We start from the raw sequence: 25,310 nt of genomic DNA, 5'->3' as shown, positions 1-25,310 counted from the left end.
TACGGTTTTATAATATTTGTCATATATTTAAAGATAATTTTTAGTTCCCTTGTAAAGTAAGTCATATTTCAGCCGGCCCGGGGGCTGCAATGATTTTGCTTCTTAATAAAGCTATCTAGGGTATTCAATTTTACAATGGCAGGTCCAGGTAGTTAAAGACCATATCAGTGTTGTGTATCCATTATAGAAGCTATGTCCTTGATGGAAAAGGGGGGTTGGTTTCTGAAGAAACCGTGGTGCTGCGTCAGTGGGGTGTAGAAATGAATCTTCGGTTTATCAACACAGTTGATAACTGTGAAAAGGTAAATTGGCCACCACAAAGAGATTCGGAGGTGCTGACGTTTCGAGCGTTACAATGTAGCCCTTCCTCAGAGCGGATTGCTGACGCTGGAAACTTCAGCTCTCGAATCTCTTTGCGGTGACCAATTTACCTTTTAGTTGTTAATCCTCGATGAAAAAACAACCTTGTCAATGCCTGGTGCTGTTTTCATTGCAATAAAAAAATGGGCTTTCCTGAGAGGGTGACATTCGTACTGAACGCCGGAGCCATTTGGTCCATGCAATGAGCTACTAAATCCCCAAACATCTTTTGATCAGTAATAAAATAGAAACAGCGGTGATAAACATAACAAACTTTATATAACTTGACGTTTCGTATGCTAGTCAACATACATTTTCAAAAGTGACCGTTATTTTTTTTTCGCCTATATATATAATGGTGATGAATCTACTAAAGAGCTACAGTTAATTGATAAAGCATCAGCTTCTCGCTGCTGACGTTGACATTAAAAGCTAGCTTTAGTTCATGAATAAACAAGATTTCATTGATTTTACAGTGATAACCTCTTTATCTCGACGCTAAAATATCGAAATGATCCCACTTGATATTGTGTCTGGTGGTTTTGGCATGGTCAGCAATGGCTGACGTGCTATCATTCTTAGCGAGGGCCTTGAAGTGTTCCGCTTTCCTGTCATGAAGTCGTCGCTTTGTTTCACCGATGTAAAAATCATTGCAGTTCCAACAACCGTCTTTGAAAATGATTCTAGATCAGTATTAAGAAGGATTCAAGCGGTCCTTGTAAGGAAAGAAAGATTTGATATGTGATTAACCCCCTTAAAACTAAAAAAAAAAAAAACGGTCACTTTTGAAAATGTGTGTTCAATAGCATCACCACTGTTTGTATTTTATTTCTGATCAAACGACGATGAACCAAGAACAATCTTTTGATCAATTTGTGTATGTAGTAGCTGGAAACTCTTACAGTACGGAATGTTCCTTTGCGTGCAAATTTAAAACTTCCGCCGCAGCATCTGTATTTTGATAGACAGCGTGTTGGGAGCCAACTTGAGACTGCTGCGCATATGGTCACATGGTCGCTGTGCGCTGCCGGTACAGTTCTCTACCAATTACCAGCTCCCAGTTGGTTTGATAGCTCAATTGGTAGAGCACTGCACCGGTATTGCACAGGTCAAGGGTTCAAATTCCGTTTGAGCTTGAATATTTTCAGGCTTTCTTTTCTCAACTTCTTTAAATTGCGTTTAGAACTTTCTGTAAAATTTTATGTTTGTTTTAAAAATTATGGGGTGACCAGTAGGATAGTATAATGACTGGAACTTTGAAAAATTAATTCAGGTGCAGGAGGGCGAGACATTATGGGACATCTTCATTCAGTTGGGGCTCTCTCTTCTCGCCCTTGGGGGCGGGAAAAAGAGACACCGTGGCATGACCAGTTAAGTTAAGCGACCCAAAGAATTGGTTTTTTTTCTCTTTAAAAAAAAAAAAACATGTAAAACTCCCAAAAACTGAAATATCTTTCCTGTCATAAAGTGACAGACAAAATAAAACCTTTTACAAGTGTCAATCATGACACCTGTAACCTTCGCTCCCCACTACTTTCCCTCTTCCCCTCGCTCCTAAGTACAGCTCTATGATATAAAGAAACAAATGTTAATACAAAAAGTTTTAATCTACTGAAATGCCGTTAAAGACCTACAATATTTCACGACCTCATTTAATTGAGCGTGAAAGAGAAATTTAAATTTAACATGTACTTAATGCTGCTAAGCAATCTTCCTAACAACATCTTCAAACGCGTTAAAGGCAGTGGATCTTGTATTTTAACAAAAATTATTTGGCAAATCCTATGGACAACTCAGCTGGCTTGGGAGTTAGCTTATACTAAGCTCTTTTTTGGCCGCCTGCAGCGAGCCGATTGTCGGCCTGTACCGGCCTACGCCGAAAAAGACAAACAGCAAAACAAAAAACAAAAAAAAGCCAATATTTTTTTTAAGTAAAATATAGAGAAGTCCACCAAATCGCACCAAATGGAGCAATCCACTGCTTCAAAGCGCTGGCAGGTTACTCCTCAAGATCAAAATGGGGTTAAAATAGAATCTGGTTAATCTTAAGTTAATATTGCTAAGTATAATACCAAACTGTTTGAACAGAGTTAAAAAGTTTTAAATTTCCATCTTTTACCAGCGCTTCTGGCAGGCATAAGAAGGCGGCCAATTTTGCGAGCAGAATTTATCCAAGCCAACTCAAAGCGTAGTCCGTTTCCAATGAGCAAATTTTATCGCGCGCACAGGCGGTAAAACTTAATTCAAAATCAGGCTGCTTGTGCAATCAAAACCAATTTGTCTCGCCGCCGACTAATAGTTAACTACAATACTAGACTAAAAATACATTTCTTTTGCAAAGTTAACTTTTCCGAGAATCAAAATATATGGGCCTATCTAAAATAGCATTCGAGGAGTTCAGATTGCAAACGAAAGTTTTTAGTTTTCCTTGCAAACGAATTTTTTCTTTGCTCAAACAAACAAACAGAACGTCTGCAACAAGCGCATATCGATCAACATTTCTTGAAACATGCCCTTGGAAAAAAGACGAGCGAGGCTATTCTCAACACGAAGAATGATCAACGAGAGTTCTGAGTTCTATGCAGTCAAAATTCTCCACATATTCAACGAATGAAATGAGCAGAGAAAACCACAATTTTTCCAGTGTTCATTCTTTGCAACACTCTTCCTTCTCTTATCGTAAAAACTTTGACCCTTTTTGAGGTTAGTCTCCAACAGGAGAAACAGAAGAAAATCACGTGAGCAATCTGACTTCAAAGATCTCAAAAATAGGGTCCTACATATGTCAAAAAGAGTGCAATTATATGTGCTAACTAACTGCATCGGTATTTCATATATACTACCATACTACTATATAAAAACTTCTTCTTAACGTAATCCTATAATTTTTTTTTCACTTTTTCGATTTTCACTTCTTTTTAGCCTAATTATTCGCAAAGCACATAGAAATTGTTTTACAAACGTTATTTGTGGGTAATATTATGCGCAATTCAGACTTTAAGTAAAGCATATCACTCTTTGATTGGTGATAATAGTGAAAACACTACAAACTGAGAGTGCACATAAAATAACGGAGCTGACAAGCCCGTCTCTTATATAATCATTAACATCAGTTTAGTGTTTCCATGCGCTATGTTACTAAAATAATTTACACTAGTAGCTTCGAAAACCGTCAGGAGCGCAGTGAATGCCGACGATAAACAAACTACCTCTAACACCGCGTAATAGTAATACCAAGAACAAAGCCTTCCCTTAACGAAATCCTTTTTTTTTTCTTTTTTTAACTTTATGCACACGATTAACAAACATAATCAAACTACCTGTACTACTGCGTAATAGTATCACCAAATCCCAACTTAAAACGATGCTTTTTCTTTTTCCTTTCTTTTTTGTTCCACTCCATGACACACACTGAAAAGAAGTTCACTTACGCGGCCATTTTCCCTTTTGCCTAGCGGCCGATTAAAGATCGGATGACCGAGTTGTACACTAGGTACTCGCTAGTTGCCATTACTGTTTGTTGGCTGTTTTTGCAGCCTAACAATTTTTTTGGTAAATCATGAGAGGTCTCCTAACATAGGGTTAATAACAAGAACTACAGAAACCGAAGCGGTCTGGATTTTTGTGTATTACTGACATGACGGCAGGCGCAGTCTCACTTCTTGTATTGTAAATCCACTAAGACCAATGAGAACTACTTCTCAAAAACTATGACTAACACCTTTGGTAACTATTTCAACATATGTACAACTAAAATCTGCTTCTTGGCTTGAAGAGAAACTTAAAAAGGTGTGTTACATAATCTTCCATAAATCATATTTCTAATACATACATATCGCAGAAAGGTTGTGTGTTTTCTTCTCAAAGAGTTTTGTAAAATATTGAAGTATATTTAAAAAAAAAAAAATGTTAAGCGTACAGCGGACTATTTACAGTAAGTCAGCTGCTCCTGGAAGCTCAATTTCCACTAACTTGTCGTAAAGTTCTCCAACACTGAAATAGCGGTGTTGTGCCATAAGGTTAAGGACAACATCACAAGGGTTGGTGATTCTCTTATCAAGGAAGCGGATCTCGTTGTAAGACATGCCTAGCCTCTCTGCGAGCAGTTTCCATTCATCTCCCCCTGAAAGAAAAAGGAATTTACAGAAAATTTCCTGCGATATGTAAAATAAGTCATGGGAATTTTAATTAATAGGCTTTGCCAAAGGTATTTCAACGATTTACTTCATGAAAGATATTTTGGGAAAGTCGATTTTTTTTTCTTTCTGTTTTGTCACCACTTCCCTTACATTTACTTTAGAAACTATAAAATGCTACTTTTAACTCAAAGACCGGAAAAGTTAACTCGGAATGGACCAGGACTATTTGTGTGGCCATGTCAATCACCAATCGAGAAGATTTATCATACCCCAGGATTTTTAGTATTATTTTAAAGTAACTTTATTGAGACTACAAAATAGTGAACCATTAAAAACATTAAATTAATAATTTAAAACTGTAAGCTCTAAAAGTGGAGACCCAAAAGGAAGGAGCGTAGGTAGTGTTATTTCAGAAAATAGCAAATCCGGTGGCGGTTAGTCATAATTAAGCTTAATTTCTCACCTGGTTATAATAATATAATTTAACCTTTCCTTCCTGACGAAGAAACTTCTTGGAATTCAGTAATAGACAATTCTGTAGCACACTGTCACACTTACCACCAAGACGAAATGTTAATTCCTTTCTCTGTTTGAATGGAATACATCCAACATCAAGGTCTTCCCTCAACAAAGGGCCTGGTTTAGACAAACAGCAATAACAACAGACGATAAAGAGTGTACAGGAACCTAGATAGTTTGCACGCATGACTCGGGTTTTGGGTTGAAAATTGTTATAAATGGCGGAAAGTATAAGGAATATGCATGCGTTGTTTTGGTAGCATTCAGACAATATATGGATTGTTTTCTCTTTCCTTGGTAGTAGCAGTAACGTTGCATTTTTGGCAAAATTTAGTTGGCTTGAAGCATAGTAATATAAAAAAAATATAGCAAAATTTAACTTAAGAAACGCGGTTTGAATTGGTGGTCTTGAAACAGCGCAATGCTAAAATTGTGTCATCAAAGAGCGATCACCAATATCAATAACAATATGGCTGAAGACATTTGAGGAATATTGCACTTGACAGAAATATATTTCACGTAGTGTGGAATATGCAAGGGCTTTACCCTTGTAACCGTATATCCCGGTCCTCTACCACGAAACTTTACCAGGAAGGCACTGCGTTTATGATGTTTCTTTCAGAAAATAAAGAAATTGTCATATTACAGCGGTGAGCTTCAAATCCAGCATTGGATTATTTATCATGTAAGGTATGACCTATAAGGGACCTAACTCTCCCTCTATAATCTAGGTATACATTTTTAACTCACCAGTAGTGCCGGAAGGGGCTATCGTCCTCAAGTGTTTTATCACGTCCACCCTTCCTTTAGATTTCGCAGTATTAGCAAGACATCGGATCCAGCCTTTTGTCTCAGGATCTGGATTTTCCAGTGTAGTTCGATTCAACTGCAGACATTCTTGAAGACGAGCCACAACTTCCTTAGGATCACATGACTGAGACTGAATGGAATCAAGAACGCCAGCGGGGAGAGCAAGTGGTGTTCCATTCGTTTCTTCAGAAGAAAACAAAAAAATATATCATTTCTCTTTGCTCAAAAAATTTCTGTTGATAAAATTAGTTTCTAGTTTCTCCTTTTGCTCGGTTTTCTTGCACTCCTCTTCCTAATACAAATTCAGGTTAAGATTGCAATGATGCAGTGAACCACGGTACCATTACTTGGCATGCACTAAAACTAAAAACAGTTGAACGGTCAAGAACACCTTGGAAATTTGATTAGGTCTACTCTGCGCCCAGGTCAATATTAACGCTAAGTACCCTTATTAACTCTTGTGTGGTCCCTTGATACTCTTTGCTTCGCATTTCTCGAAGGGAATGGTTTACCAAGCCAAACGAAACCGGTGCAAGATTGCGTCTGATTGGTACAAAACACGTCTTCAGCAGGTTCGTATAACGGTTTAACGATGAATACTTGACGCGTTTTTGGTTTAGTACATCACATACGAGAGATTATTTCCCTCTATGCATTCTTAAATGGACTTTGCCACAGAATAAGAAAGGTTCAAACAGTAGCGGAAGAGAGGGGCCTTGATGGTCGGCTCAAAAGAACGCCCTTGTAACCCATTGAATCTTTTTAAGACAAAATTAAAACGAGCCTACCGTCCTTGAAAGATACTATGCTTCTTTCATCGATAGCAGGTCCAGTAGCAGCATGGTCCTGTAAGGGTAAAACGATACATTGGTAACCTTTCTTCACGATTTGGTTTACCTTTGTTACGTTACACGAATTGCAGATTTGTTGCCACTACTCCTATAGCAGAAGTGGCTATTCCTCTAAATAAAGGTTTCCCTCTCGGCAATATTAACAGGATACATATGAAGCGTTACTATTGCTGGACGATTACCACTGATATATAAAGGCTGGGCAACCTGATCGGTCCTCAAGTAATGAAGAAACCGGTAAACATGGGTGATAAATTGTTTCCTATCTGTGGCGATGACGTACAACAACTACAAATTATTACTGGTTCAGAGACAGTCATAGACCAACCTGTTTCAGTGAAATCCTGCGTTGTTGCAGTGCATCTGAAAATGAAAACCAAGGTGCAAACATCTTGGTGCGAATCCTGCAATCTCCACGGACACCAGGCTTGATGCAGTATTTGTAGTTCTGTAAATCTTTCTCTGACAACAGGTGCAGACACTCGCAACCACGTACATCATGAGCGCGGCATTTGAAAGAGCCCGTTTGAGAACAAACTGGACAGCACACACACATTTCGTAACGCATGTGCTTCAGCCAGTCGAATTCCTTTCGCATGCACTCTAGAACCATTTCCAACTGCCTATGGATAGCACGGCTTGTAGTAAGATCAACATTGCTATGGGCAAGATCTGCTCCATCCGTCTCAACAGCGTCGTTTACACTGTGAACGACGATTTCAATAGACGAAGAATGGCAAAGAAATATAACGGACGTTCCCTGATCGGGAAGGATGTGAAACAGTGCAAAAGTATGGTAAAGCTCAGGGTTCAGCGGGCTGTCCCACTCCTCTTTGCACCACTGATAAAATTGTAGGACTAGCCGGGAGAACAGGCCTGGAGGCACTCGTCCTGACTTAAACCTCACATAAAGTGATGGAATCTTCACAGAAGCAAGAAGCTCAAAGACGTCATCTGTTGGAGGAGACATCAACATGGATGGTACAAGGTACTCCTTGTTCGTCTTTTGGGATGGCCAGGAACAGAGTAAGCTAAATCTTTCCATTATTGCAAGAAGGTTTAGACAGGTTTCCTGTCTCTCAAATAGGGGTTTCCAAGCATGATTTAGTAGTCGTTCATCCAGTATTCCAGTCTTCTCAAGCTTGATCCACAGGTCTTCAACGTTCGCCTCAGTGCGCTCGTATCTTTCAACTGTTATGACCTTCTTGAATACATCAATGAGCCACTGGGGGTCCAAAATCACCATGCTCTCCAACTCTGGCGTCTCACTGAAATGAATCAAAATTCTCTGATCATGCAAAAAGTTCAGCATTGTCCGAAACTGTCCTTCGTCATTTATTCCACAGTTTTCAGTGGCAATGCGCCTGGCTTTCTCGATAGGTATCCACTTGCAACCATCTTCACGCAAAAGCTGTAGTATATTTTCATACTTCAACCACTTTAATGGAATAGGCTCTTTCATCTGAGGTAGCTCTTCGGCGACAGCAAGTACTTCTTCTCTTAGACGAATCACCTCTGGACATTCACGTTCGCTCCCTGACCTTGTATTGTCGACTACAAAGACATCTTTAAATAGGTGGTGGCTGTAAATCTTTGTTCGTAAGAACCCATAGATTTGGAGTGCCAGCGCTCTAGGATTACTGTTACAATAAGGCTCGTCAGCATGCGTAAACACTAAGAACACTGGAGGACACCTTTCGCGTGACATGTCATACACAGCAGAGTCCTTGTAGGAAGCATCTGGACTAACCAAAGAATAAACTGATGACATCCAAAAGTCAAGGTAGTCCATATTAGTCTTACTGTGGCTAATATCGTAGTTACTCTCGTACAATCCTTTTCTCACAGGAACGCTAGCTTTCGCATGTGGATCACAACTTAAGTCATAAACCAAAAGGTAAATGGCTCTCTCTGTCAGAAAGATTGGGTGCGTGGCATAATAAACTGACTGCCCACCAAAGTCCCAAAGAATTGAATATATGTCGTCTTCTTTCTCCTCAAAAGCTTGACCATTTTGAATACAATTTTCAACCAGTGTGGCTATGTCTTCTGGCAGTTCTGGTAAAGACGAATTTTCTTTGGCTTCTTCCCCTGTTAGTTTGGGGTCTTTAGAGAACTCAGTGTTATATGCGCTTGTGCTTTGTTCAAACGAAAGATTTCTTCTGTTTTTGGTGAATGTTGACTCTTCAGCATAAGGGGGATACGTTTCCTCAGTGATTGTTGCTTCTTCTGTATGATGGAAATCTGCTTTCCCTTTTTTCAAGTCTCGAATCACCAATTTCGCCGCGTGGTGATCAAAAAAGAACTTTGAATCGTAATCAGTTTCTTTTCTTCTCTCGCCTGTCTTCCAAATCGCCGTCGAGACTTTTAAATGTGAAGGATCCCTTTCTATTCCTTCTGTACTTCTTTCCGTTGGACTGAAAGTTTCTCCTGTTAAAGACTTCTTCAGACTGGTCTTTCCTGCCCGATCTTGCCCAATTATCATCACTGGAAGTCTTTTGATGTGCGTTTTACCATCTTTAAGAGCGCTGTTGTAGGCTTGAACAGCCAAGTGACCACGCCAAAGAATCTCTGAAGGAACTAGGTAAACAAAATATATAAATATCGATAGTGCTATTTTTTGCAGCGGCTAAACGTTTTTGGCCTATGATCAAGAATAGGAAAATCGTAGTCTTCCTGTGCTTTTTACTGATTGGATGAGTTCAAATAAAAGCTTTTCATAAACTCATCAGGCGGCATGACTGTTGCAGGCCGGTACAAGAAACTTCAAGCGTACCGTTGAGGGCCAAGCAATTTTCTTTTATTTTCGCCGTTTTGTTGTACAAGGATGATAAATAGCAACTGACCCCCTGTGTATAAAATAATAATGGAAAGGATTTGAATTTTTCGAACTGAGCGTTGAACGTCGTTCCACGGTGTATGAAGCAAACTAAAGCAATTTCCCTGCTCCACGTATCCCGCTTCTGCATGACGGCCGCTTAACAACTAGAAGTAATCATTGATTACATCGCGCAGAATGCCTATTGTTTTGGGGACATTTACTTACTGCACGGCAAGAGTTATAGATCTGTAATATTAGCAGTGAAGCGTAAACTGAGTGTCTGTCATTGGTCCAAATCTACGCGCGTCGTGCTCTGCAGGGAATACCGCTTAGCTCATTAACTTGTCAGGTCGGAGCTTAAAGACAATGGCCACATGAGCTATTGTTCATTCTATTGTTTCCCAATATCGCACCTTTGCAGTATGGCTGAATAAGTGCGCACCGGCAGCAAGTGTATTAACGTTCAATAGTATAACAGATTGAATTTTTTGAAAGGCCGTTTGGCCTGCTTTATACTTATTGTGAATAGGGCAAGGCTTACCTTCCGCCAAACCCACGGCAACAAATGTGGCGCCTTCGCAGGCATTCGAACCTACGAAAACTTAAATGTCGATTTTGAAATAAAGCGAATATACTTGTCGCGCTTGAATCTTGAGTAGCTTATGCTCGAAAAAAACTGGCGCGCGCGTGCCTTTTCTTTGTTGCGAAAAAAGAGAAGCTTTAACTAGAACATTCGCGCTCGCAACCAGATTCCTCTAATTTGTAGGCGAAGGAAAGGATGGTCGAACAAATTGGCCGGTTTCCCGCAAACGTCCCTCCACAATGATTTCCATATACCTTCTCCGTTCAGTTGAAAATCGTAAGCAGAGTTTATAACATTAACGTATGGCGGCACGATGTGAATTAACAACGGACGGAGCGGGTTTTCGAAGAGCTCTGAAAAGAGCTCCCGATCACTATTGTATTTATTGGTCGCGCACGCTGTCATCTTTGTTTTGTCCGTAGATCGTGAGTAAAACAGCTGATACATATGGCAATTTTAAAATTCGCGGTAGTTAAGAATATTTTTTTCATGCAGAGTGGTTTTCAACAATAGGCATTGTTTCATTTGACATGTATTGTTATTCATGTCTGGGCTGAAAACAATAGCTCGCCAGCTCTGAACGCGCCATTTTCAAATAAAACTACGACCAACAATTTTCAAACTGAAAAACATAAAGGTTCCTCGTGACCAATTTTCGAAATTAAAACGGATTCTTTTCAAGGAAAGACTCGTCTGCCATTTGCCGTGCGTGAAAGTCTAGTAGGTATGTTAGTTTTCCCAAAACAGTTCTCCAAAATGACTGTCTATACGAAAATGTGCAAAATTTACTGTATATTCAAGTGAAAAAACATAAAACTTCTACTTTCTCAATTTCATTCTTTTTTAGTGCAAATTGTAGACTAATCCTTGATTTTCAAGAAGCCGTGCGTGAACCTTGAGATTATCATCTCTGAGACTCGGGAAAGTGAATTTTGTGAACCCTAGTTGCCTAGGTTTGGCCCATTCTTCTCTAATTTATAGCTCTTCAAAGCGCGATCGCATTCGAATTTGCCGCTTCAGTGGCTATGAATTATTCATGATGTCCAGGCATTCTGCGCGATGAGCAAAGTTCGTTTGACTCAGTCTGGTGCTGAGTGACTCTTCATAGATTGAGTACGTTTTTTTCATACGTTATTCTCGAATGAGTTTCGGTTAAATTCAGCACACTCAGTACACACATTTATGATGAGAAACTGAAAGGGCGTTCTCTGTCAATGTTTGAAAGTGTGTTTTGAAGGGAATGGACATGTTTTCAATCGATAAGAAATTTAGTTACAGGCTCACTGTTGATTTTTTCTATGTATGTCGTTAGTGTGCTTCAGTAAACTTAATTAACTTAAGCCAAACAGTGAATTTCGGCTACCTGTGGGTTACTTCATCTAGTTACTTGCGTCGAATGCGAAGAAGTTTTGTCAGGCTCTCAGATTACCAGCGTTAACATAAAAGACGTTAAATCTGGTACCGTTCGTCTGCGTAAAACTAAGGCTTCACCAGTTCATGATCTGAAGTACCAAATTTTCTAGCATGTCACAAAAAGTGGCACAGTGTGTGCGCGGCCAAAATAATTAATTGAAAATAGCACAGAAATCGTCATCACAGGCCAACGACGAAACTGTAACACAGGAAACCGATGAAATCACAGATCGCCAAACAGATTAGGATGAGATCTCCTAACCTTGAACGCAACTAAATTCTTTTTCCCACTTGACACGCCAACTCATCTCTATAAGTTGTACTCACATTTTCTTGCAATAGCCCCTATAAATATATTTGATCTGCAATCGTGCAGCTTGAAAATAGTCTCCCCAAAGTTTTAGTGTCTTTCGAGTTTTTTTTTTTTTTTTTTTTTGTATTTTTTTTTTTAATTAAATAGATAGACAAGTGAAAAGAAACGATAAAACCGAACAACGTTTCGGAGTCGTCATGACGCCATTATCAAGTTTGAAGTGATAGAAATAAATAAAGTCAATGTCAGAAATAGTTCACCAAAAAAATTTTTCCTGTATAAACTGCACTTGAAACTGGCAACTGAAGCTTTCTTCCTGATGCTCGCCGAATCTATACTGTTCCATTCCGCACTAATTGTCCTGACTGTAAATGTTAGCCCTCTTTCGCTTTTTTCTTGAGTACTTGGGACAACGCAAGTTTAAATTGGAATAACAAGTCTCTCTTTGATGGATGTCCGAATTCTTGATTATTTTTAGTAGGTTGGCGTCTATGTAAATAGGAGTATTAAAATTGTTATCTTAGCGCTCATAAACTTAGGTGTCTCTTTTTATTAACGACCGCTTAGAAAAAGGCCAACTTAAGTTATTAAGAGCGGCTTGCCGTAACTATCAACTATCGCCATGCAAGATAGAAAAATTCGATTTTCTCAAACTTTGCCATGATAAAGGGCCTTGCTAACTTGTTACAAAAATTGATCTTTGAAGTTGTTTAGATTTTTATTTTCTTGTCGAAACGAGGTTTAGTAATTTCCTCTCACAGCGTCCAAAATCGGTCCTGAAATTGCACTTTTATCGAAGGTTAGCAAACCAAAACGGAAACCCTACCAGCTGCGCCTCGTTTTTTCAACCTACTTCTCAGTGTTTGGATGTCTGATGAAACACACCTTCTCGCGTTTGATATATTACATATCAAGTTACCTGAAGATACGTCGCTGTCGTCCGGATCAACATCACTATCACTTGCATCACTGGGCAGGAGAGAGACTAAGTAAGCAACAAAAAAATACACCATAACTGGAAGCTTATGAACTCAATTGCTTGTTACACTTCACGCGGGGTCGGAGAAGGAAAGAAAAGGTCGGTATAACACAATCATAATTATGCTTATGTCTCACATCAAATGAGTTGGAAAACTCATTCGCCTACCGTGAATACATTAACGTGTAATTACGGCATAGGCCATTGTTTTTATATGACAGAGAAATTGCTCACTCATCAGTGAGTGGTGGCATAAAAGTAGGTGACATCATACTTAGGTAAAGCATGGTGCAATAAGATGCTCACTCTAAAGTATTAAATTAGAGAAGCATTTATTTATTACGAAGTGGTTTCCAAGTAGTGGATTTTGTAGCTAGACTGACATCAGGTTCCTCTTAGTTTTTCAAAGATTATATGTTAGAATTCACGCTTTCCACAACATTTGATATGCTCTAGGTTAACCGACAATAACCTCCTTGCCTTGACGGTGTTACCCGCCATCGATCGCGACTTCAATTCAAATCATGTCTTTCAGTTTGAAAGTCATGACATACTGAGAGATTTATGCTTATAAAAATCTCCACAATGTAAATGATAAAAGAGAGGAACAATGTGTTCGATGTTGCATGTCGAAATAGGCATCTGTTAGGTTTTCCTTTGCAATAAGTTTGCAATGTTATTTCGTATTTTCGTGGTTTATTGCTCGGCATAGAACTTATAGGAAGTTTGCAAAACTAAGCTAAATTATCATAAAATTTGGTCAACTTTTACTTCGAATTTATCCAAGAATTATTAATACTTTGAGAAGCAATATTCAACACTAGAAACAGTTTTTCATCAAATATCCAAACACCTCGAAGTAGGTTAAAAAAATCTCGGCTGTGACTGGGTTTTTTTTAACCTCTTCTCTGTGTTTTGAAATCGGATGAAACACTCTTCCTCGTGCTTGATATATTATATCAAGTTACCTGAAGATACGTCGCTTTCGTCCGGATCACTATCACTATCACTTGCATCACTTGACAGGAGAGAGACTAAGTAAGCAACAAAAATGCACCATGCCATAAATAGCTGAGAGCCTATAGACTCAACTGCCTGTCAAACTTCATGCGGAATCGAGGGAGGAAAAAAGGTACGAAGTATGACAGATGTATAACAGCCATCGGTTGAACCACAATCAGTACATTGTTGAGGAGGAATCCCTTTTCAGTGTGGTGCAATATAGAAACATAGGTAACTATCTCGCCCTATGTTAGGGAATCCGGAATCTGACATATTTTTGACTTTGAAATCCGGAATCCAGGGATATGGAATCCGTAATCCAGTCATTGGAATCCATAATCCAGTTGAAACACAGCTTCCTCTGTTAATCCAGAATATAATAACAGTTTTTCAAAACCACACTCCACTCCCTGAGTACTCCGTTTCCTGTCTACCCCCTAGGCACCCCCTTATTCCTCGACACCTCTCCCCAGCACAACAACAAGCTATGTTTAAAAACTGGATAAATATAATACTTATCAACGCGGCGGTCAACCTTTTACAAAAAGAAGACATTTTCGATGCTTTCTTGTTGGGGATCTTCTCTCCTTCGCAGAGGTCTCTTTCGTGCTCGAGCGGAGATAAATAAAAAACAAAGAGGAGCCGAGACAAATAATGGACTGGAGAGATTGAAGTGATTCCGTTTTTCTTACCATTTCCGGCTTTCCGCTCCTATTTTGGTCTCATGCAGGGCTATTCTTCGATTTTATTGTCAGTCGGTTGAAATGGTTTTTACGATGTAAGAACAGTCCAAAATTCTTAATTTCGATTTGGACTCGGTGAAAGCGATAGTGTACTGCCAAGCCTTCTTGAAATCGTTGAAACAAAAATGGAAGAATATACCTGAAATGCGATGCGGGTTTAGACGGCGCGTTTAATTGAATTAACGTCGACTTTAAATGTTTTCGGCTGTGGAGCCCTGCGTATACGGAGCACTTACATGGTTTTGCATCCGAACTACACTGAGATCTCTGCATGGTATTATACAGCGAAGATATGGGAGAATAGTAGATAGCAGCATTTCAGAAAGGCTTGAGACTGTATGGGGTTTATGAATGTTCTAGTTTATTGCGTTCAAGTTATTGCTTTTTCCATAGATATCCGTACGGAATTTCAAAATAAGGGCCATTTAACGTATATGCCCTTAACAAATGGCTTCGTTAAAGTATAATCTCACTGTGTTGGCTAGATAACGAGAGAAAAAAATAATCGTAGCATGAAGTGATTTCAATTCCTAGTACTTTCTGTTGTTGTTAACTGTTATTGTTCTGTTTATTGTTATTGCTAATTTTATAATAAGAAAATTTCGTCAAATAGCGTCGACCTTGTGCATAACTGGACTTCTGAGATACATCATCAAAACAGGTACGCCAAGCTAATTAATTTAATCTCAAGTTTTAGATATTAAAAAGTATACTATGGTCCACAAATTCGTACTAAAATAGCAGGATATGCTATCGAAGTAAAAATAAAAACCAGAGTTTAAACTTTTGGAATCCCGATTCGAGCTGAAATATGCATATGGAACCTGGAATCCAGTCATTGTAATCCGGAATCCACGGAGCGGAATCCGGAATCCAAGACTCTCTTGGATTCCTTTACATGGGTGAATTGTCTTTATGTCTCAAATAAAATGGTGTGGAATCTCATTCGCGTACGGTGAATACATAAGCGTTTAATTACGTCTTATTCAATCGCAGGCGTGGATATCTCGGATAATAATAATAATAATAATAATAATAATAAGAAGAAGAAGAAGAAGAAGAACAACAACAACAACAACAACAACAACAACAACAACAACCAACTGCACATGCTCAAATTTAGAGCATTAAAATTGCGTGTGTGCGGTAGTCTAGACGTTTGCTTAAGAGTTTTTGACTCGGCTCATTCAAAGTGATATATCTTGGCTATCGTACAAAACAAATAGATTTCCCTTTGCCTTGGGTCTGCTCTCTGAAAACCCACAGACTGAAACGTCAAAATGTGTAAGAGCATCAGTCACGCTACTCACCCGCGGCCAGTAGCGTATTTCTTTGTTCTCACCACGTTTTGGCGTTATCTGTGCGATATAAGAGTACAATCACACGACAAATTGGAATTTATTTGCTAAATAATAATAATAATAATAATAATAATAATAATAATGGTAATGACAATGACAATGAATACAAAAAATAATAATAATAATCCTAACGCCTACAACCCACAAAGGAAACAAAGAGAAACTACTTGAAACGGAGTTATAAAACCTACCTTAATGTACGGGAGCATGGTTTGGGACAGCTGCTGTGCGGAGAGTCTCCGAAGGCTTCAGAAGAGGGCGGTAAGAATTATTTTAGACGCAGACATGAAACACCCAACAGGCGATGGAGTACTAAGGTATATAACGCGGGCGAGGTAGGAATGGGGTCAAGTTTTTAAATACCCCAAATGTGCTATAAAGCTGGTCGGCTAGACCAAAAAAGGTCCGACAACCCTGAGAGTGTAATAACCAAAACGTGGAATTAGCTCCTGTTGCCCCTTAGTAACCTGAGAACCACCTCACCACCCCAAACCTAGAACTGTACAACCAAGGGGGTTTTTCTGGCACAGATTTGGAAATATAGTTATTGGGACCGCAAAGTTTAAAAAAAAAACCTGTCGACTCCCTGTACACACGAACAGAACAGCACTGGTGTTTCCTTTACCTGGTTCGTTTAAACTGTTAATAAGCTTTGTTTCCCACGTTTTCTCCTCAGCAGATTCGAAGCAGTCTATACGGCATCGCCAAAGTTGGTTCGGTAGGGGAAGTTCGTTGATATCAACATCATCAAGTTTCATAATGATCAAACTGTCATCTCTCCTCTCTAAAAGTCGACTCCGGGCTAGCGCTAATTGCTCTTTGCAAGAAGAATTCGTCAAAAAGTTTTTCGACACAACAGCAACATTTTTTCGGGACATGGTGACACAGTTTTTCATGTTATCTTCAAATGCTACGCCAGGTGCAAAATTGCTGTAGACTACACAGTTCAAACCATGCTTTCCGAGAGTTGGCAGAAGCCTTTCTGTCATCCACTGCGAGTCGACTCTGCTGAATATGAGAAACGCGTCATACGAAAAGTGGAGTGCTGAAACGAAAGAAAAACCCAACAAAGTTAATTCTTAACTTCAGTTCTGTTGTCTTATATTTTCTGAATATAATTTATTTTCTTACTGAAGCCCCTGTGTTATTTTTTGCCCTTATTCTTTGTTTCGGTAAATTTCTTTCATTATCGTAGTTTAATTTCCACTATTTTAAAAGTGCATCCTCAAAGGACGAGTTTGACGGAGAAGGTCAAAGGAATGTACCTACATGTACAAAAAGTAACGGCAGGGAGAATCTGCACGATAAGTTTAAAATTTAGTTGATTTAACGTTAAACATGATCAGTAAAATATGTAGAGGTAGATCTAACTAGAATGGAAAACACTTGAAAAGTTTAAGTGCCCACTTTCGTCCTTCGGTGTTATTGTTTTACGATCTGATTAGTTTACCAGAACATTCCTGCTGTTGTGATAATCGCCAAAAAATCAAAACAAATCAGAGCAGTCAAATCAAAACGATTTACAATCTCGATATAGTAGTCGATGATGAGGATTTTTTTTTTGTGAATCAAGGCAATGTGTAACACCAATCAGTAGTACACAGTTGACCTAGTAAAAATTAAGACATAAAATCTGATTATAAAAGTGTTCTTTCTTTAGCCTTCCAAGGGGCCAGACCCTAAATTTTAATTTTTTCAGACAGGCAGCTTGAAGACTGGGAAAACTGGTCAGTATTATTTTGTGTAGATGAAATTATGTCCAGGTTTTAAGAATTTTTACAAGTCAAATATTGTTTTAATTTGATAAATAAAAAAAAATCCTAAACCCTCTATTGTGTACCATAACTACTGAAAGAGAAAACATGCATGAATCGCAAACAAATCTAAGATTCTGGGACAGCAGTTTACAATCTATGATAAGTTGGGGCTACCAGCTGTTTGACTGCCAACAGGATGGATGCTTTAAAGACCCACCTTCACCCAAGAGTCATTGCGGTCGTTTGTTTTTGTTTTGAAATGCTGTATTGTCCAAACGCGTGATCTTATTGGCTGTACGAACTCAAGCGGTTCATGCGGGTTTCCTCTACGACTCGTGTTGGAAGAAAAGAATATTCGTGATCGCTTATTGCTTTCTCGCTCGACTCGAGCTCAAATAAAATGGGGGGTTTTCATATATGAAAACTGTTCCTCGGCGCGCAATACATCTTGCAATACAGTTGTAGTAGTCTTCTTGCGAGTCTGTGTGTGGCGGAGCCTTCGTCAGGAATTAAGTTAATTATTTAGAACGTTGAAGTCACAAGGCTTACAGAGTACTAAAGTGATGACGTCACAAATACCATGAAATTTGCTGAGATATTCTAAAAGGGGGCGATGAAAAATGTCTACTTGCCAAAAATCAGCATCATAAGGCAGTTTGGGGGTAAGACATTGGCACTCTTATCCTCAGATGACTCCATACAAATCTTACCAATTTTGCGTCAGTTCTCGTTAAAACTGACGCAAAACAAGAAGGGTTTGTATGGAGTCTTTCTGTGCATAACAGTGCCAATATCTTAACCCCAAATTGCAATAAGAGGCTGACTTTTGGCAAGTAAGCGTTCTTTTCAGCATGCTCTTCCTGAACATCTTAGTAAATCCCACAATTTCCAAATATTTCATTTTGTGACTTCAAACAAAAAATTCATCGCAGTGAAAGCCGTTATGTGAGCTACACCGGGACAAACAAAATAAAACTGTTCGGAGAAAGCGAATAATCCGACATAAAATCCAATGGCAATTATGTGGGAACTGATTCAAAATATCTTCAATTAACAATTCAATTTTTACGTACCGTCAGATTGGAGAGAGGCCATTGTGAGTATCAGCGTTTTACTACAGTGAATAATAATCCACTCGATGACGCTCTGTAAAATAAAGTTATGAAAAACACATAACATGTCGCACTAACTTTAATTATAGTAAAGAATGTCGATGCAACATCTATAATCATTTTTTTGTATCCACCTGTTTCTCCGGTCCAAATGATAGCGACGTTGTTATTCAAGACTATTTCACTGAAAATTCAAAACACTAATTGTATTGTAGCGAGCGCTAATGCGCTCTTACGGTTACTGTACTGTGTATATTCGAGGACATCCTCCGGAAAATCTTTTCTATACGCTCTGTTTTAAGGTTAATCCTGGAAAATTATATATCACAGTAAAGCTTATTAAATGAACAATATGAATTAACACTTTTTCAAAACAGTTTCTGTTTTTGATGGCGCAAGCCTTTAAATGCAAGACAAACTGTGTGCCAAAGGGAATTGCGTTATCTCGAACACCCGAACCGTGGGTGGCACGAATAATAAGTAGTTAATGCTAATGAACAATAGATAATAAGTTGTACAAATAATGGCGATAGTAGTAGACAGTAAATGATGAGTTCTGATGAGGACAAAAGATATATGAGTTCTGTAGACAGTTATGACTAAAACAAAAGATGTCTAAGTTGGATACATTCCTCTCAGGACTTGAGTTCAGGTTTGTATTTTCGAACGAAAACGCTTCGAAACAATTGTAAGTTGACGGGGTCGTTATCTTATGTAATTATTTTGACATCGATGATGTAATATATTAAGTACCCAGAATGCTCAGTGTAATACATTAAATACCCAGAATGCTGTGTAATAAAGTTGTTGTTGAGAACCGCCATGCTGCCTTGTGTGTTTTAGGCAAAATATTACAGATGCTATCGTTGTTAATTGTCCTCTGGCACGTTAGGATGTGTTTCTTTACGGAGGAATTGTCATTGTTCAGGTGTTCATGAACAATGGATCATGGATAAATGTTGTGGTGCTTCCGACGTTGAGTTGTTTACATCATTGCATGTGATTTGGTACACAGTGTTTCTCCGTAGGCATAGGTTGGTACTTGAGATGGAGCAATTGGCTCTGGTGCATGGGATTGAGTGCTCTGTAGTGTGGTTAAAGAGCCCTTGCCTTAGTGTGTAGGATTTGTGGGCGAGACTTACTGGGAGGCCTTCTCTGAGGGAAGACATTGATGATTATGTGGTCTAGTCGTTCTGAGATGAATAGAATTTTGAAGTATGACCATTCTGTGTTGGTGATTTGGGGTCTCGTTGGTGGTTCTGGGGGCGTTTGGGTTCATCTATGGTGTTTCTGGGAATTAAAAAAAAATCACACAAATACAAAAACGTGCTCCACACTGGTCAATGATATATTTGTTTCAAATTTGACTCACAATTATTTCAAAGCGCTTGGTAAGCGAATGTTGTACGCGTTCGCTTTTTACATGTAAATAAACTCTTACCAGAATGAATTTTCCAACTAGGAAGGCTTTCGTTTTTCGTTATTCAGCACTAAGACACAAAGTAATAGCTTAAGCTTAAGTTTATATTCCCTTACGTTTTCTTCAATGTTTTCAGCAAATATTTCAAATCAGGCCAAAAGGTTTCAACGCTTTCTCATCTAAGTATTCAATTGAGCCATCCAAGAGCCAAGTGAAACCTGTTTCTATCCACGAGCTAACCGAGAAATGCCTTTGATTTTCTATTTGTACGTATTTTTATGTGGGTAGCCATGCATAGTTAATGCTTGCATCGACCAAAATATCTCGCGTGAACGCCCCCAGGCGACTTATTTAGAACTAGAGAAAAAGGTATTTTAGCGAAATGTACTTCAAAAACTTATCTTGATTGCGTGAACTTTCGATTTCGCCGAATTTAGTTTAGTTCATCCACCTGTTATAATTACGAGAAAAACTAAATGCCTCATGAATATCGCCAAAATCAAACGCATTCAGGGGCGTTTTAACTATACTGCATTTCACTAAATTAACTCTAAAGAGGCAAACTTCATCATCTAGGTAAAATGCAGGTGACCGTATGTTGTAAAATTATTTTACTTACTTTGCAACCATCTTGTCAAGAAATAAGATTTTAGAAGACACATTCCCACTGCTAACCAACAGTGCAGAGGGCCATAATAGACACAACACGACAACTAGATGAGAACACTATTAAGCTTTTTTTGGTATACAACACGGCAATTGGGTTCCTGAATCTACGTCACATAACGTTACACGCTTTGTATCCTGAGTCCGTCGGCCCTTCAATAAGTGACACGGCTGGACTGCAAAATAAAATTGGGTTTGGTCCAAATCCTAAATTTCTTTGGTTCATTGATAGATTTAAGTAAGAAAATAAGAGTGCAACGTTGCACTTTATGAGGCCCTATGCACCATCTTGGCGCTAGGGCACAAGTGAAGTGAAGTCGCACCTTTATGATTTCATTTCTTTTATTGAAAACTTATGTTTACAGCTTTCGCAGGGAGCAAAAATAAAGCTTGTTTGGATTTTCTGTTGTTGTTGTGTTTTGCATTCCCCACCCGCGCTCCTCGTCACACAAGATAAAGTTAGCATTTTGTTTAGCCATTGAGAATGTGAGTCCGAAAGGGTGGGGGGGGGGGGAGGGGGGCGGGATAGACAAAATTTCCAAATATTAGCCTCCATTCCCCTAACCAAGGATTTCCTTAGGCTTGCCTTCTAATAGCATCTGCTATTCATTTCGACCACCATACCATGCCATAACTTTTATTTAGACACGATGGGTTCAGTAAAGCACTAGCTTACGGGGTCGTGTTACAATGTTAAAACAATTACGATTCTGATACAAGAGTAATACTAATATAACAGTAATACTAACAATACCGTGTGACATGAAATTTTCGCTAGAGTTTAATTTGGCGTGTCGTCGATTTTTGCCGTTTCGTGGGAACAAATTTTCGCGAATTTGGATTTGACTTTGATGCTATAGCAGCCAATTTTCGCAGATTTAATGCATGTAACTTGTATAAAAGCAATGCTTGTCTTCTTTATTTATTTTCATTATGTACCGAGTCGTCGATTACGTTACAATCACGCCAAAGCGGCCAAGGCCACCTCGAATTTTTTTCTTTCGGAATTCGGACAACCTATTTATATAAACCAAACAGTTGTCATCCTTGTACCGTAGTCATTTATTGTTTGTTTTGTTCGTCGGCAGGAGATACCGTTCCGTATTCTCCTTGTCTAGAAGGGAGTTGATCTTAAAAGCAAATTAAGTTAGAGACAGCTGAGACTCTCCATCACAATTGCGGCTGTCGTTGTATTCATTGCAACCACTTTAATTAAATTTCAGCAATGAAATAAAAGAGGTCCCGGATTTTTATTATTATTTATTTATTTTTTTTTTTTTTTTTTTATGGGAGTATATTTTTACGAGATATAATTATCGCGGATCAATGAGAAATCCGCTAAAATTTCATACCACACTGTACCCTAATTAAGTGGATTCAAAATTTCGCCGGAGAAAAGCGGATGATCGACGAATGATCAACGCTAGATTAATTTAAGTACCCTTAAGGATTAATGTAAAATGAAATAGCCATTAAAGGACGAGTGACATGTCGATAAGTCGGTTCGCAGCAAAATCATAAATAGAGCTCACGGTAATGCACAATGAATGCCAGACAGGCATCTGGTTTTCGCTCATTAACGACACATGAAAGTCACGGTTTTTTAGTTCCAATCTTTTAATCAGCAGAAACATCCGAATGTACTGCTGCAGGAAGTAACAGCATCACCTGCTCAGCAGGATAAGAAATTGTTTCTTACAAATCAGTGACACTTCTGTGTCACTGTGTCCCACAGAAATTATGCATCACTCCCCGTCCACTGTTTGTCACATAAAGTAAACAGTTTGTTAGCCCAAGTGTGTGCCTTCAGTCGGAAAAGGAAGCAGACACAATATTACGAATACACGCTTAGCTGAAATAGCTTCCATCTCCCTCGTGCGACGGGCACTCCAGTGCGAATGTTTTCTTACTAGTTTCTTTTCTTACTAAGAATCTGCTTTGCTTTGCAGAATAATCACAGTTTAATGTGCATGACTTTTCTACTGCATTTAATAATTTATCTGAAAAACTGATGCATGACTGAACTCAAAGGTCATGGGAAAAAACCCTACTTACTTGAGGCATTAAAATTTGCATAATCAAAAACTAATTCAGTCCAAGATTAAAGCAGACCAGATTGACAGGTTTTGAATAACAGGAAATGATCCAAGGCGGGTTTCAAATAACCGAAACATCTTTTCAATTACAACATCTCGCCAACTCAGCATCACGACTTACTGAAGTAACAAGTTACAAAACTTAATTTTTGTACCGTTAACTTGTCCTTCGATGGATTGTACACTCACGTCTCATCAGCCTTGTTATCTTGCTACTCTGCGAGTGAAAACAAACAGAAAAGTCTTAATACTTTCACACGCGTGCAGATTATAATTCCTTATTGCGCTGGAAGTATATTAGGCTTGAAAAATGTTTTTGTTCTATTTCATTTCCACTGATGTCCTGGCAGGACTTATACATTCGTCTCCGAATTTACTACCCAAATAAACTTCCGCTATTATATATTATGTACTCAGAACTGACACTACACTATATACACCAAGCAGGAAGGTTTACATAATAAGCGTTATACACTTTCAAGTTATACCATCACGATCAAAGAGTACGAATGGATTTCATAGCTACAGAGTAAAGCTGTACGGTACTTGTTGCTTGCTGAATTTTTCGGCCTCCAACGACTTTGATGCCGGAAGGCGCAATATTGGGACAACAAGATAATTTTAGAGTTCCGCGGTAACTACAACAAACCGAAAACCAGCAGAAGCGCATGGGACCATTTTAGACAGAAAAGTCCTTTACCTGATCATGAATTTGTAATTGGGTACAGATCCCGGTTGTCCATCTTCCTGCTGCAGGTTGACAGGTTTTGTGATAATCATCTGAGGTATAAAGGCCTTCGATCGCTCGGACGGCGATATGTTCTGAGCGCGCCAGCAGTGTCGCAAGCCTCATGGATAGCGGTCATTTTGGTTGCTGACAGCTATTATTACCATAAAATTCACCATATAATATATTCGTTTTAAGTATTTCCAGAGGCTTGCATTTTCGGGAAATTCTTATCCCTACTGAGAAGGAGTTTTGCGTGTTAAAATAAAGGAAATTTTTTCTCTTCGTCAGGAGCGATGGCTGGGTTTGACAGCAAAACCCCAAAAGCCAACGAATTAACTGGGCAAGTCAAAATGGCAATTTGAAACAATAGACAATGGAAAGACTTGGGAACCTGAAATTTGGAAACGTCGTCGATAAATTTAATAAGCCAGTTGTCTTTAAAGTGTCGAAAAGTACACTGAAAGTCTTCCTTGCCTTTGGGTCTTTGCTTACGACGGATGGCTATTATGACCACGGATGGAAATTTATTGTTTTGCACGTGAACACATCAACTTCCTAATTGCATTATTCACAGTATAACACCCCTTTGAAAACAAGCCGATAACAATAATCGCAACCGCTATTATTTTGTGCTCGTAATGACCGTCAAACGTACGATCAATGTTTAAGAGTCATTTGCGGTGAAACGCGGGACTGTGTAGAAAATATTAAAAGTCAAAACAAACACTGTACGGGCGATATCCCGACGGAATTTACTTTGAAAATCAATTTAAATTTATCGTAAACATCTTTTTCCCGATATTTGGAATTTTAATTCATATCGTGGTTAGTTACTTACCTTTTGTAGATATTTAATCAAAGCCAAATAGTTCGACAGCACGACGAATCGCTAACAATGAGACGAGCCAGTTCAGCTCAAGCAAGTCGTACCGAGCCCTCAGACCCTTTGGCCAGCCGCTTGACGCCTGAAGACACTGACGGGAAAGTGGGAAGACTGGAAACTATGATCCTATTCAACAATAAGATTGAAATCGGAAGTCAAATTTCTAAGAAAACTGATCAGATTTCTCAGAAATTTGTCGGAAACTAAAATTTAGAAGCAACGTTATGAAACTTAATAGATGAATGAATTTTAGCCTGCATAGTGGATTTATACATTGCCACTAAATTCTAACTTGGCCGCGGGCGGGAAGAGGGAAGGTTTGTACAAGCCGGTTAGGACGACTCAAAGCAAATTTCGAATGCCTACTTTATAGATTCTCAAAGAGTAAGTTTTACAATAACAGGTATAGGCAGTTAAAACCCTTACCAGTTACGTATAGCCATATAGCTATTTTCTCGATGAAAAAAGCCTGTCTCATCATGCGTAGTGGTGTTTTCATTGCAATAAAATGTAAAAAGGCTTTACTGAAACAGTAATTTTCCTACTAAACGCCGAAGTCATTTGGTCCGAGCAACGAACAACTGAATCACTAAACATTTGATCAATCTGTAAATGCAGTAGCTGCACAAACACTTACAGTACCTGATGTTCCTTCGCACGCAAACTTTGAAAACTTCCGCTGCAACATTAGTATTTTGATTGCAGTTTGTTGGGAGCTGATTTGTGACTGCCGCGCCGCGCACGTAGTCACT

General features: G+C 38.8%; 1 protein-coding gene and 1 long non-coding RNA gene across 4 annotated transcripts in view; both read right to left on the bottom strand.

Moving 5' to 3' along the window:
* Positions 1-1,782: 1,782 nt before the first annotated feature.
* Positions 1,783-23,768, bottom strand: LOC146448691 (uncharacterized). 3 transcript variants are annotated; one of them, XM_085102404.1, is made up of 11 exons: positions 23,646-23,768; positions 23,101-23,162; positions 18,725-18,797; positions 16,520-16,939; positions 13,757-13,822; positions 12,729-12,794; positions 7,008-9,259; positions 6,617-6,674; positions 5,769-6,011; positions 5,058-5,135; positions 1,783-4,483 (listed from the first exon to the last, which is right to left on the bottom strand). In XM_085102404.1, exons 3-11 carry the CDS (start codon positions 18,744-18,746, stop codon positions 4,290-4,292), a joined length of 3,399 nt encoding a protein of 1,132 aa, XP_084958530.1. In that variant the 5' UTR covers positions 18,747-18,797; positions 23,101-23,162; positions 23,646-23,768; the 3' UTR covers positions 1,783-4,289. The 3 variants fall into 3 exon arrangements, with proteins under 3 accessions (XP_084958530.1, XP_084958533.1, XP_084958529.1); XM_085102407.1 differs by having other exon boundaries at positions 23,101-23,157; positions 23,646-23,760; XM_085102403.1 differs by lacking the exons at positions 23,101-23,162; positions 23,646-23,768 and adding an exon at positions 19,906-20,047.
* LOC146448690 (uncharacterized) overlaps positions 1,783-25,310 on the bottom strand; it is a 28,698-nt gene continuing 5,170 nt past the window's right edge. The window contains exon 2 of the long non-coding RNA XR_014860939.1: positions 1,783-2,395. This is a non-coding gene — a long non-coding RNA (uncharacterized LOC146448690). The remainder of the gene's footprint in view (positions 2,396-25,310) is intronic.

Source organism: Pavona decussata, unplaced genomic scaffold, assembly GCF_977016875.1.
Source record: "Pavona decussata unplaced genomic scaffold, jaPavDecu1.1 SCAFFOLD_835, whole genome shotgun sequence".
Classification (NCBI taxonomy): Eukaryota; Metazoa; Cnidaria; class Anthozoa; order Scleractinia; family Agariciidae; genus Pavona; species Pavona decussata.
This window is presented reverse-complemented; position numbering and strand designations above follow the sequence as displayed.